General features: G+C 54.3%; 2 protein-coding genes across 4 annotated transcripts in view; one reads left to right on the forward strand and one right to left on the reverse strand.

The window, feature by feature from the left end:
- Positions 1 to 4,280, reverse strand: CPTP (ceramide-1-phosphate transfer protein). 2 transcript variants are annotated; one of them, XM_069546038.1, is made up of 3 exons: positions 3,822 to 4,280; positions 1,690 to 1,823; positions 1 to 1,548 (listed from the first exon to the last, which is right to left on the reverse strand). In XM_069546038.1, exons 2-3 carry the CDS (start codon positions 1,809 to 1,811, stop codon positions 1,026 to 1,028), a joined length of 645 nt encoding a protein of 214 aa, XP_069402139.1. In that variant the 5' UTR covers positions 1,812 to 1,823; positions 3,822 to 4,280; the 3' UTR covers positions 1 to 1,025. The 2 variants fall into 2 exon arrangements, with proteins under 2 accessions (XP_069402139.1, XP_069402140.1); XM_069546039.1 differs by having other exon boundaries at positions 1,632 to 1,823; positions 3,822 to 4,116.
- INTS11 (integrator complex subunit 11) overlaps positions 3,968 to 13,142 on the forward strand; it is a 10,368-nt gene continuing 1,193 nt past the window's right edge. The window contains exons 1-12 of one of the 2 annotated variants that reach the window (XM_069546001.1): positions 3,968 to 4,142; positions 5,040 to 5,137; positions 5,552 to 5,625; positions 5,915 to 6,143; positions 10,680 to 10,778; positions 10,863 to 10,897; positions 11,153 to 11,291; positions 11,732 to 11,796; positions 11,957 to 12,146; positions 12,317 to 12,400; positions 12,785 to 12,874; positions 12,980 to 13,142. In XM_069546001.1, coding sequence (XP_069402102.1) covers positions 4,115 to 4,142; positions 5,040 to 5,137; positions 5,552 to 5,625; positions 5,915 to 6,143; positions 10,680 to 10,778; positions 10,863 to 10,897; positions 11,153 to 11,291; positions 11,732 to 11,796; positions 11,957 to 12,146; positions 12,317 to 12,400; positions 12,785 to 12,874; positions 12,980 to 13,142 — 1,294 coding nt within the window. In that variant the 5' untranslated portion in view covers positions 3,968 to 4,114. The remainder of the gene's footprint in view (positions 4,143 to 5,039; positions 5,138 to 5,551; positions 5,626 to 5,914; positions 6,144 to 10,679; positions 10,779 to 10,862; positions 10,898 to 11,152; positions 11,292 to 11,731; positions 11,797 to 11,956; positions 12,147 to 12,316; positions 12,401 to 12,784; positions 12,875 to 12,979) is intronic. The other variant, XM_069545999.1, reaches the window with a different exon arrangement.

Genomic DNA, 13,142 nt, shown 5'->3' on the forward strand with positions numbered 1-13,142 from the left:
TTCTGTAAGTGCAATTTGTTTATTTTGGGAAAGCCATCACCTGTATTACAGCGCCTATCGTCCCTGAAAGCTCATACTTACACACATTTGCTCTTAGTGGATACTGTCCCCTTGGCACCTGACATCCTGGGCTCACAAAGAGGAAGTGGGTGGGGCCAGACCCCCAATCACTGGATGATGGCCAGGCTGGGTGTGGTCACCTGTCAGCCTGTCACCAAGGTGAAGTGGCCCAGGCTCCCTCCCATGTTGTGTCATTCTAGGTCTCCTGAGCTACATGGGGACAGAGCAGTATGGGGCCAGGAAGAGGGGACACAGCATCTGGATGTGTGGACACTGAGGAGGGATAAGTGAGCGCTGGCCCAGAGGAGTCCTGGGCTCTAGGGATTCTCATCCATGGCTGTGCTGTATAGACTTGAGGCTGCAGGAGGCCGCTGTGTACGTGCAGGGCAGTGGAGGCAGAGCAGGCCTTCCTTCGGGGCTTCAGGTCCTGCTGTCACAGCCAAGGACATGTGCACCCCTAGCTAAGGAGGAGGCCAGAGGCAGGGAGAAATCCCGCAGAGCTGACCCCTGCCCAGGGGTTTTCTCCCTGTCCTGGGGTCAGCTAGATGGTACAGAAGGCTCAAGGCAGCCCAGGTGGGCAAACACTACATCCCAGGCCCTGTGACTTCCCCAGCCCACAGACTTGACCCCCAAGTAGGGGAAGCTTTTCCATGAACACTGATCCTGCTTGCCCCCCAACCTCCAGCACTTCACCCATCCAGAAGAGGCCTAACTACATGGGTGTAACTTGGTAGAGGGTAAAGATGAGATGCCTGGGCAAGGGAGAGGTTGGGTACAGAGCAGATGGCCAGTGACTGCCTTCTCTGTTGAAGCCTGTCTGAGGCCCATGTGCACAATCTGAGTGGCTCCTGACAAGCTCAGCTCACAGGGGAGCCCAGAAAGTTCCATGGTAGGACTGATGGGTCCTGGCTGCCCTGCCCACCTCTGGATCAAGGGAAGCCCACCCCACCTGGGTCCACCAGCCCCTATGGCAGGTCCAGTAGGGTGTGCTCGGCATAGAGCTTCTGGGAGATGTTGTAGACACGCTCAATAAAGGGCAGGGCCTCGTCTAGCATCTCCACAGCCTGTTTGGAAGACCCAACATTCATGGACTCCAAGAAGACCTTGCGTGTGGGCAGCGCACAGAAGGCCACAGTGACAGCCCGGCGGATGATCCAGGGGTGGTAGGCGGCCAGCGAGGCGTTGTAGGAGTCAGTGCAGAGTACGGAGGTGCGTGCGTCCTCAGGGCTTGTGCGGACGCCCTCCAGGAAGAGCTGCAGCCAGCGCAGTGCGCGGTGTAGCCGGAGCACTGTCCGGCAGCCTGAGTCGGGGTGGCGTGAGCGCCGTTCCAGGTCCACCAGTTGGTTGCCCACTTCGTAGGCAACCATGGCCTGCAGGCTGCTGTAGTGCTCTTGTTGGGGGCCACTTCGCAGCTGGTCCATGATCTGCAGCTTTGTCACCACATCCTTGGAGATGAATGAGAAGATGGTGCCCAGACTATTCAGGAACCTGCAGGAAGAGAGCAGGCACTCTCAGCCTGGGTGTGGGCGAGACCACTCCCACCTCCTGGACCGCAAGTGAGGATGGCCGACCTGCACTGGGCCAACGGGATACAGGTGGGACGTGTGGCCGGGGAAGCCCCTCGCGCACCTGACCAGCCCCCTCCAGCCAGCGAGGTAGTATTCCAGCAGCACCTCCTCCTTCTCATTGAGACACTGCTTGAAACTGACCAGGACGACTTTCAGATTGAACTCTGACTCCAAGTCATCCATTTTCAACAGGAGCTGGAACACACAGGGGGTTGGGCTGTGGGTTGTCTCCTGGTGAGAAGGCTCCTCTTTGGGTCATTATTTTGGGGAGGGGGAGTGGAGGCAGTTGGGAAGAGACAGCTGGGATCCCATGGCTCCCCAGTGAAAACCCATGAGGACTCCCACCCCCAGGTCAGCCCCTCCTCCCCAGAAGCCACCTTGCTCTGCTTGGGCTACAGCAGGGCCCTTTGCTTTAAGCATGGCCCCCCCGTAACTCAGCCTTGCCAAACCTGATACATCTCACTTGTGGAAAGCATCTGTGCTCAGGTTTTCTTGCTTGTTTATAGTCTGTGTCTCTCCAGGGTGTGTCTGTTCCTACTGACTGGAGAAGTATTTGCTGAGTCCCCACGCAGAGCCAGGCAGCCACCTGGGTGCACTGTGAGTGCAACCAAAGCCCAGCCCACTGGGGTGACATCCTAGTGGTGGGTGTGTGCGTGTGTGGTTTTTAACAAAGACAGGAAGTCCAACCCAGCAAGTAAAAGGACGAGAACCACGGAGAGACAGACCGTGGGCGGAAGCGGGGGGGTGGGGTGCGTCATGACCTTCCATGCTTGAAGCTATATCCCAAAACCCAGAACAGAGGCTGTGGGGTCAGCGTTTGCCAGAGGACAGACACCAGATGTTCCACCCCTACAGTAACTGGAGCTTGGTGAGAATGTAGGAAGAGGGCAAGGAGATGTCATGTCCCACACAGAAGGCTGGACACAGGCCCTCTCCCAGTCCCAGGGACTCCAGAAGTGCCCCAGGCCACAGAACTCCTCTAGATTCTGCTGGCATTCCCATAGGCATGCCACAAACACCCAAGTGCCCAAGGTTAGCAGGTGCTGCTGGACACCCCAGCCCCTGCCTCCCTGAGTGCCCAGAGCTGCACTGTGGTGTGGCTCTGATGGGCCCTGGGGACTAGGCTGTCTCATCTCATTGTCCAGGACAAGCTCTCACCCTTTGGGCACAGGGGTTCCTGGGCCCTCAATGCTGGAAGGCTTGTAAGAGCCTGCATGAGAGGAGGCCATTTGAGCTGTGGTGAGAGCCCAGCCAAGAGAGCACATGTGGGTCCATTCCATACCATGGGCAAGTCATGCACTGACCTAAGATCTTGTCCCACAGCTTTAGGGAAAATGGGCCAGCACACCCTGCCCTGCCCATCACCCAGGTTGCTGGGAGCCTCTGATGGGGCCCAGTGGGTGCTGAGGCCCTGCAGGCCCTCTGCCTTTGCCACATGCCTGGCACTAGGTGGAGGGCCCGGTGGTGAGCTCACTCCATCTTCAGGTGTGGGGGACAGCAGTGCCTGGCCTCAGGAAGAAGACAATGGGAGGCTTCCAGCATACTCCTCCCCTCTCTCAGGGCCTCAGTGTCCTGTCCACCAGACAGATGGCCTTTGAGGCCCTCAGGGCTACCTTCCTGGTCACCAGCCATCCTATGGGCCTGGCCTTCCTGCCTGGAACCTGAGCCAGCAGTCAACGGGAGGTGCCAGCAGCCTTTCAGAGCTTGGAAACAACAGGAAGGGCAGTGGCGGCGCAGCGGGGTCGGGCAGGCTGCCAGCTCCGGGGAGGTGATGCAGGGAATCGCCAAGGCTCCCCCAAGGGCAGCCCATGGCCCCAAGGTCAGGGCTCATCCTGAAACTGACGGCAAGCTGAAGGTCCCTAGGAAAAGAGGGCTGCCCTCCGGCACCCCAGGCCCAGCGGGTGGGAGCGGGGAAATCCCGGAAATCTCGCCTGAGAAGGGGGCTCCAGGTGGCGCCAGGCTGGGACCCAGGACTCGGGTAGGGTGGGGCCCCTGTCCTGCGCGGGTCCTGCTCCAGCTAAGTCCCTAGGGAGGGGACAGGGGCTCGGGGTCCGGGCCAGCGCTGGAGCCGGGTCCTCGGCCGCCTCCTCCCACGCCTGGGGGCTCCCGCTCCGACCCCTCGGCAAGGCCCAGGCCCAGCTCGGTTGGGCTGGGATTCCCCGCGCCGCCTTGAGCCCGTCGCGCCCCACTCACCTGCGCCTCCGCTGCTCACCTGTGCCGCCACAGCAGCCACGGAGCGGGCTGCCCGGCCGTCGGCCACAGCCCTACCGCCCCGTCGCCCGGGACTGGCTGCTGGCCGCCCAATCAGAAAGCACGTTGCGCGGGCCAGCGTTTCCGTCCGGCACGCCGGAAGTTGGGGCCGTTGGGAATGCGCCTGCGCCGTGCATAGCCGCGAGTCAGGCGCGCGTGGCCGGGACCGGGTCGCGGGCCCCGGGGTCTCGTGGGACCGGGCTGATCCTGCCCGCTCGTTTGGCTTGCCCAGCAGGATGCCCGAGATCAGGGTCACGCCCCTGGGTGAGTGCTGGGCGGCGCAAGGAGCGCCCGAGGAAGGCTGGTAGGGGGCTCGGAGGTCCGGGGACCCCGGGACGCGTCTTCCTCGCCGCGCGGCCCCCCGCCCAGCACCAGTGCTTAGTGCACCTTCCTCCTGCCTCTGCGTTCGCGCACTCGCTGCCTTCCACCTGTTCCATATGTCTCGAGCCCCGCTTCCCTGCAGCCTCCGTTTACCCGTGGGCCGTTCACCCCACGTCAGTCAGACTTTCTTTTGCTTGACCGGCGCAGCGTTAAAAACAAAAACCAACGTCTCTCCCGCCCCCAGCTTGCCCTTTGCGGAAGATATAAGTGCATAGTTTAAAAACAGTACAGCAGTGCGAAGGAGGTACAGCAGGTCACTCAGAATGGGAACAGCCGGGGTCTCTGTGCACAGGTGCCAGGGGCTTTCCGGAAACCTGCCCCCCTGCCACGGCCATATATCCGCAGCGTCTTCTAGCAGGGTTGTTCCCCGCAGCTCTACATGCTCTCTTCTATGGTGCATTCTCAGAATAGCCCACCCAGCCTCCCGCTGCAGTGGTCTTCCCCTGGCCGTCCAGGGCACAGCACGCATCCCGCCCCGCCATAGGTGTCCTCACACCTCTCCTACCTGTTGACTCCGGCTCCCCTTTGGCTGCTTCAGCTCCATGCTCTCCTCACACCTGGTTCCTCTCCAGGGGCCTCTGCAGGGTTCTTCCAGCCTGTTTCCCACTGTGGCATCTTTCTCACCACTCACTTTTGCCAGCCTTTTTCCCCTATGACATCTTTCTCACCGCGCACCCTTGAACAGTCCTGTCTTTTTACTGCTTCTTTTACCCCAAATCCTCACTGGGCAGTGGGAGAGAGGGGGGCATGGCTGTCCCTCCGACTGGTCCTCCCATACAGGGGCTGGCCAGGATGTGGGCCGAAGCTGCATTTTGGTGTCCATTGCGGGCAAGAACGTCATGCTGGACTGCGGGATGCACATGGGCTTCAGCGACGATGTGAGTCTCAAGGGTGGGCGGCCTGGCATCCAGCCTGCACCTCGGCGTCATCACCGAGGGACCTGGGCCTCGGAGTCGCAGGCTTTGACTATGGAGGAGGAACGGGGGCAAGTGGGCACTGGTAGGAGGGCAGCCCCCACCGTCACCCAACAAGTGGAGCACTTGGGTCAGACTGTACTGGAGCCAGGGCACGGCTGTGGGGTCTCAGCTCTCAGGTACTGGCTCAGCAGCCTGACTTCTGCCCTACATGCTCAGGGGTTCTGAGCAGTCGGTGGCCTCAGTGGGCCTGCAGGGTGTGGGTATCAGGCTCAACTGCATCCTGACCCAGGGGCCATCCCCACAGCCCTGGCTGCCCCACAGTCACCTGAGCCCTGGGCAGGCGGCATCCTGACACTTTTGCTTCTCCCCCCACAGAGGCGCTTCCCCGACTTTTCCTACATCACCCGCAGTGGCCGACTGACCGACTTTCTGGACTGTGTGATCATCAGGTGGGCGCCTTCCCCACCCACAGACCCAGCCACCCACCCAAGTGGCATACTGGTTCTTGTTGCCCTGAGCCCCTTCCTGTTCCTTCCTGGAATGTGAAGCTGACCCCATAGTAACTGCCTGCTGGTGGCATCGCTAGACACTTGGGCCTGAGTCCCTTTTGCCCTCTCCCTCTCCCATGTTCAGGGCCATGTCTGACACATAGCAGGCCCTCAGTGAGCAGAGGAATGGGGGTAGGGTTGCTGGGTGGAGGGTTGGGGGGCATCCAGCTGACTGGTGCTGCGCCTGCAGCCACTTCCACCTGGACCACTGCGGGGCACTCCCCTACTTCAGTGAGATGGTGGGCTACGATGGGCCCATCTACATGACCCAGCCCACCCAGGCCATCTGCCCCATCCTGCTGGAGGACTACCGCAAGATCGCCGTGGACAAGAAGGGCGAGGCCAACTTCTTCACGTCCCAGATGATCAAGGACTGCATGAAGAAAGTGGTGGCTGTCCACCTCCACCAGACGGTGCAGGTCAGCTCCCCACCCCCGCCCCCAACTCACTCTGCTGCCATCCCAGGGACCCTTGGAGGCAGAAGGTGAGCGTGGGGCCCAGCTCAGATCCAGTACTGAGCAGGGCTCCTGCCACTCCCTGGCTCTGCCTGAGTGTGTGGAAGATGCCAAAGAGGGCCAGTGTGCCATCTGAGTAGACGGGAGCAGGCCGGGCAGGTCAGAGACCAGAGTGTGGGCTCATTGCAGTGGACTGACTCAGGGTGGAGGGGTAAGACTTGAGGCAGGCGAGTGACATCAAATGTAAAATTTATCACAAGGATCATGGATTTGTCTGTTTCTTCTCAAGAGTCTAGGTTTTGGTTTTTTTCATGAGTCTGACATTTGGGGTCATCTTATTTTTCAGATTGAACCCTTTGTTGAGTTGAATCATTCATTGAGTTGTATCCTCAGTAATGCTTTATCTTCGAGTCTGCCTTTCTGGCGAAAGTTCGCCCCTCCCACACCTTGAATCCTTGCCCTTCTTAGTACTTTTATCCTTTCTGCAGCGTGTTTTATTTTTGTTTTTTGGCTGCACTGTGTAGCATGTGGTATCTTAGTTTCTTGACCAAGGATCAAACCTGCTGCCCTTGCAGTGGAAGTGCAGAGTCTTAACCACTGGACCACTAGGGAAGTCCCTCTGCATCATATTTTAAATGTGACTCTTTTCCACGGCTTGGCTTTAATACAACCTGATGGCCTATCCTATAGGAGAGGTGTGCACTCCATGTGTAATAATTTGGGATTTAGGTGTATCGTTTTCTGTTTACTTCCAGTTTGTCCATCTTGTTCTATTTCCTTTATTGTCTTTTTCCAGACTGAGTTTTTAAAACTCCATTTGTCTTCTTATTTTATAAGTAATTATATGTTCTTTTGTAATTCTTTTTGTGGCAGAGATTACAAAACACATCCATGACAACTCAGCTCTAAGGTACTTGGAACTTTTGCCTCTTTCCTGGACAATGAAAGCATCTCAGAGCATCTTGAATTCACTTACCCCTCTCCTACTCACCAGCTCTTATTTCCACATAGCAGGATTTTAATTCTGTCAGCCTATGAGGCCCCAAGGCCCTCACCATTTGCTAGGTACCATCTCCATTACCCTAGCTGTGTCCCTGCTCCTTCCCATGGTCTTCACTTTGTATTTGCAATGAAGAGCATCAGTATGGATCTGCTGGTGACAAATGCTCTCAACTTTATTTATCTGCAGATGGCTTTATTTCGCCTTGATCATTAAAGACTTTCTCCCTTAGGTTCAGAATTCTAGGGCAGCAGGTACTACCAGGACTCATGTCTTCCACCTGCTATTTGTAGGAGAATCCTCTTGGGCGGCTTGTGGGATTCTGTCCTTTCCTGCAGACTGGCAGGTGGCTGTGCTGGCTCCACCTGTTCCCTTCCTGCTCAGGTGTGAGGCCCTGGAGCTGCCCCCAGCTTCCTCCAGGCTGACTGGAGATCTTTCTCCTCCAGACCCTCCACTGTCCTCATGTCTGTATTTCATTCTAGTTAGCCTTTTTAATTTATTTTAGTTCATTAATTCTCTTCTTGGTTGTATATAATGTGCTGTTAAATTCATCTGTTGAATTTTCTTTTTAAACTTGAAATATAATTGACTTACAATATTATATGTTGCAGGTATGCAGTATAGTGACTCACAGTTTATAAAGGCTATACTTCATGTATCAGTCAGTTCAGTTCAGTTGCACAGTTGTGTCCAACTCTCTGCGACCCCATGGACTGCAGCATGCCAGGCTTCCCTGTCCATCACCAACTCCCAGAGCTTGCTCAGAGTCATGTCCATTGAGTCGGTGATGCCATCCAACCATCTCATCCTCTGTCATCCCCTTCTCCTGCTGCCTTCAATCTTTCCCAGCATCAGGGTCTTTTCTAATGAGGCAGTTCTTCCCATCAGCTGGCCAAAGTATTGGAGTTTCAGCTTCAGCATCAGTCCTTCCAGTGAATTTTCAGGACTGATTTTCTTTAGGAGATCAGTAAAGGCTACACTTCATGTATAGTTGTTGTAAAACGTTGGCGCTCTTCTCTGTGCTGTACAACATATCCTTGTAACTTACTTTATGCATAAGAGCCTGTACCTCTTAATCCCCCATGCTTCTCACCTTTTTTCTCTTCCCTCTCCCTACTAGTAGTTTGTTCTCTATGTCTGTGAGTCTTGTTTTTGTTACATTCACTAGTTGTTATCACATATTAAGTGATATAATACAGTATTTGTCTTTCCATCTGACTTATCTCACTTAGCATAATGCCTTTCAAGTCCATCCATGTTGCTATAAATGGCAAAGTTTCATTTTTAAAATGAGTAGTAGTCCTGTGTGTCTGTGTATACCACATCTTTATCCATTCATCTGTCGAGGGGCATTTAGGCTGATTCCATATCCTGGCTATTGTAAATAGTAAACAGTAAACATTTGGGTGCATGTTATCTTTTCAAATTATTGTTTTCTCTGGATGTATGTCCAGGAGTAGGATTGCTGGATCATATGGAAACTCTAATTCTGGCTTTTTGAAGAACCTCCATACCATTCTCCATAGTGGCTGCGCCAGTTTACATTCCCACCAACAGTATAGGAGGGTTCTGTTTTCTCCACACTCTCTGTAGCATTTATTATTTGTAGACTTTTTTGTAAAGTGGTACCTTATTGTAGTCTTGATTTGGAATTCTGTAATTAGCAGTGATAAGTATCTTTTCACGAGCATGTTGGCCAGCTGTATGTCTTTGGAGAAATGTCTGTTTAGATCTGCCCATTTTTGGGTTTTGGAGGTTTTTTTTTTTTTTTAATTTTAAAAATAATTTTTGTTTTTGACTGCACTGGTCTCTGTTGCTGTGCGTAGCCTTTTCGCTAGTTGTGGTGAGCAGGGACTACTCTCTAGTTGCAGTGTGTTGGCTTCTTACTTCAGTGGCTTCTCTTGTTGCGAAGCACGGGCTCTAAGGCACAAGAGCTTCAGTAGTTGTGGCACATGGGCTCAGGAGTTGTAGTGCATGGGCTTAGTTGCCCTGCAACGTGGGAATCTTCTTGGACCAGGGATTAAACTCCCTGCAATAGCAGGCAGATTCTTAACCACTGGATAACCAGAGAAGTCCCGAGTTGTTTTTCTGATAATTGAGCTGTATGAGCTGTTTGTGTATTTTGGAGATTAATACCTTGTCAGTTGCATCATAAGCAAATATTTTGTCCCATTCTGTAGGTTGTCTTTTTGTTTTGTTTATGGTTTCCTTTGCTATGCAAAAGCTCCTAAGTTTAATTTAGGTCCCATTTGTTTACTTTTGTTATTTCCATTACTCTAGGAGACGGATCCAAAAAGATACTGCTGCTATTTACGTTGGAGAGTATCCTGTCTGTGTTTTCTTCTAAGGGTTTTATGGTGTCTACACTTTAACATTTAGGCCTTTAATCTGTTTTGAGTTTATTTTTGTGTGTGGTGTTAATGTTTTAGTTTCATTCTTTTACATGTATCTGTCCAGTGTTTACAGCACCATTTATTAAAGAGACTGTCTTTTCTCCATTGTATGGTCTTGCCTCCTTTGTTGTAGATTAATTAACCATTAGTGTGTGGGTTTATTTCTAGACTTTCTGTCCTGCTCCATTGATCTATATTTCTGTTTTTGTGCCAGTATCAGATTGCTTTGATTACTGTAGCTTTGTAGTAGTCTGAAGTCAGGGAGCGTGGTAACTCCAGTTCTGTTTTTCTCCATTTTTCTCTCCATTTAGCATGTAGTTTTGATGACTGTAGTTTTTCAGTATAGTCTAAAACTGGGGAGTGTGATTCCTTCAGCTATGTTCTCCGTCAAGATTCTTTTGGCTTTTTAGGGTCTTTGGTGTTTCCACACAAATTTTAAAATCATTTGTTCTTGTTCTGTGAAAAGTGGTTATGTTGATGTGCTGTGTGCTCAGCTGCTCAGTCATATCTGACTCTGTGTGATCCTATGGACTGTAGCCCACCAGGCTCCTGTGTCCATGGGATTCTCCAGGCAAGAATACTGGAGTGAGTTGCCATTTCCTCCTCCCAGGGATCTTCCCAACCCAGGGGTCAAACCTGCGTCTCTTGCATTGGCAGGCAGATTTTTTACCACTGAGCCACCTGGAAAGCCCCAGTATTTTGATAGGGATTGCATTGACTATGTAGGTTGCCTTGGGTAGTATGGCTCTACTGAAATCTTAGTTTGGATTATAGTTTCTCATTTTAAGATTTCCACTGTATTTAATAGTTTCTAGTTTTTTGCTAATATTTTTAATTCTTTCTTTCTCTGAATGTGTTAAAAACAATCCTTTTAAAGCCTGTGCTTGAAAACCCCAGGTGCCCTGAGTCTGCTTCTATAGACTGTTGTTTCTCCTATTTCCTTCCCTATTGTCCCATTTCCTGTGTCCAGTTGCTTCTGACCAGAACTGGATGTTGCATATGGAAAAAACCAGCATAGTGAAAGGCTTGAATGATGTCCCAGACTCCACCTCCCTGCCCTCTGACCGGTGCAGCCCACAGACCTGAAATCAGCCTTCTTCTCTGCAGGTGGATGATGAGCTGGAAATCAAGGCTTACTATGCGGGCCATGTGCTGGGGGCAGCCATGTTCCAGATTAAAGTGGGCTCAGAGTCTGTGGTGTACACGGTCAGTGGAAACTTGGGGCACAGGAAGGGCTGCCTGGTTGAGGAGAGGGAGGAGTCTCCTCCTCATCACCACATTCTTTGCCAGGGGGACTACAACATGACCCCAGACCGGCATTTGGGGTAAGTAGGCCTGGGCATTTGTTTCATTCATGGAGGTCCCTGCAAGGGTATAGTGACCCTCGGGGGTGTGTCGGGTACCTGAGTGGTCTGTATCACTGTCCCCTGGGTGTCCTCCTATCTCCCTTCAAGCGTTGCGGCCTGGGCCTGTGCAAAGAAGGCAGGCTGCCCACCAGAGGGTACAGGAGGGCCGTGGCCGTGTGCAGCCTGACTACCGTGTGGACTGTCTCCCCCTGGCCACACCCACCTGTGTTCTAGAGCTGCCTGGATTGATAAGTGCCGCCCCAACCTACTCATCACAGAGTCTACCTACGCCACCACCATCCGTGACTCCAAGCGCTGCCGGGAGCGAGACTTCCTGAAGAAGGTCCATGAGACTGTGGAACGTGGTGGGAAGGTAGCTGGCAAGGGCGCAGGGCCCCCAGGTGGGACTTGTCACATGTTCCCCAGCCATGCTGCACAGGTTTTTTGGCTTTCCAGCATGTGGTCAGGGCAGGGATGTTGTGTGTTCCGGGCACAGAGGGAGGAAGGTTTGCTCAGCTCTGGGAAGACCCTTCAGCCAGGGCTTATTCACCCCTCATACCTCACACCCCAATGAAGGGCTGGCCAGAGTGTCTGCTGACCATTGGTCAGTTTTGCTGGGACAGAACAGGAGCTACACACAATTGTCACAGGGCCTCCAGCCCCCAGAGCTGCCAGCAGGGCTGATCTTCTGAGAAGGTGGCCACAGGGAGTAACTGCGTGCCCCTGTGTGGATGTTTGGGCTTGACACAGTTGGAGGGGGACAGCATGGCCAGGGGTTCCTGCCCAAGCTGGCCTCACAGCCCCACCCTACAGGTGCTGATCCCTGTGTTTGCGCTGGGCCGTGCTCAGGAGCTCTGCATCCTGCTGGAGACCTTCTGGTAGGTGCAGCCCAGAATGGTTGCTTTAAGCCCTGTGCTGCTAGCTGTGGGTGGGGGAACGCCCTTCCTGGCACTGGACTTGACCCAGGCTGAGGGCACATGGGGGCCACTGGCTGGCCCTGCTCCACAGTCTCCCCACCATGCCCTGTCCTGGCTGCAGGGAGCGCATGGACCTGAAAGCCCCCATCTACTTCTCCACGGGCCTGACAGAGAAGGCCAATCACTACTACAAACTCTTCATCCCCTGGACCAACCAGAAGATACGGAAGACCTTCGTGCAGAGGAACATGTTTGAGTTCAAGCACATCAAGGCCTTTGACCGGGCATTTGCTGACAGCCCAGGACCCATGGTGTGGCCTGGTGCAGCTGTGGGGGTCAGGGGGTGGGCAGGGAGTTCCACCAGGCTCAGGCTTGCTTGCAGGGTACGGCGTGCCTCTGTTCTGGGAAGATGGGAGGGCAGAAGGCTCTGAGGGCAGAGGGAGCATCTTCTGCCCTGACTGTCCCCACACTTACCCCGAAGGTCGTGTTTGCTACCCCGGGGATGCTGCATGCTGGCCAGTCACTACAGATCTTCCGAAAGTGGGCAGGGAACGAGAAGAACATGGTGAGGGGTCTGGGCCCCAGGGCTGGCTCCTTGGGGGCAGGGGCTGCCCTGGCTGGGGGCTTGCTGCCATTAGGAGGAACAGGCTGGGCATGCTGGTGCCTGAGGTCTGACCCAGGCTGACTCTCACTGTGTCTTGGACCATCTGCACCAGGCAGGAAAGCCCCTGGCTTCCTGAGCGCCGTCATGGGGGTCAGGCCTGAGTGGACTTGTGCTGAGACCACTGAGCCTGCTTTTCCAGGGTCTGCAGTGGGCCTTGAAGGGAAGGGCCCTCCATCAAAGGTTCAGGTTCAGGTGGGCAGAAGGGTGGGTGGGGGGAATGTCCCAGGAGGAAGCCCCGAGGCAGGAGGTGCAGGGGAGCCACTCATCCATCCCTCCCTCCCACAGGTCATCATGCCTGGCTACTGCGTGCAGGGCACCGTGGGTCACAAGATCCTTAGTGGGCAGCGCAAGCTGGAGATGGAGGGGCGGCAGGTGGTGAGTCCTCACCTCTCTCTACCAGCCCTGTGGATCCCACTTGGGTGGGTGGAGGCCCTCGGAACCACCACCTGTGCTGATGACCCACATACTGCGATGTTACAGCTGGAGGTCAAGATGCAGGTGGAGTACATGTCCTTCAGTGCCCACGCGGATGCCAAGGGCATCATGCAGCTGGTGGGCCAGGCGGAGCCAGAGAATGTGCTGCTGGTGCACGGCGAGGCCAAGAAGATGGAGTTTCTGAAGCAGAAGATTGAGCAGGAATTCC

This window comes from Ovis canadensis, chromosome 12, assembly GCF_042477335.2.
Source record: "Ovis canadensis isolate MfBH-ARS-UI-01 breed Bighorn chromosome 12, ARS-UI_OviCan_v2, whole genome shotgun sequence".
Taxonomy (NCBI): Eukaryota; Metazoa; Chordata; class Mammalia; order Artiodactyla; family Bovidae; genus Ovis; species Ovis canadensis.

Bases quoted from the DNA above. Each gene is read 5' to 3' on its own strand.
- CPTP (XM_069546038.1), bottom strand. From the start codon at position 1,811: ATGGATGACTTGGAGTCAGAGTTCAATCTGAAAGTCGTCCTGGTCAGT. The intron at 1,549-1,689 runs GTGCGCGAGGGG...CTCTTCCTGCAG, and splicing joins GGCTGGAGGGGGCTGGTCAG to GTTCCTGAATAGTCTGGGCA.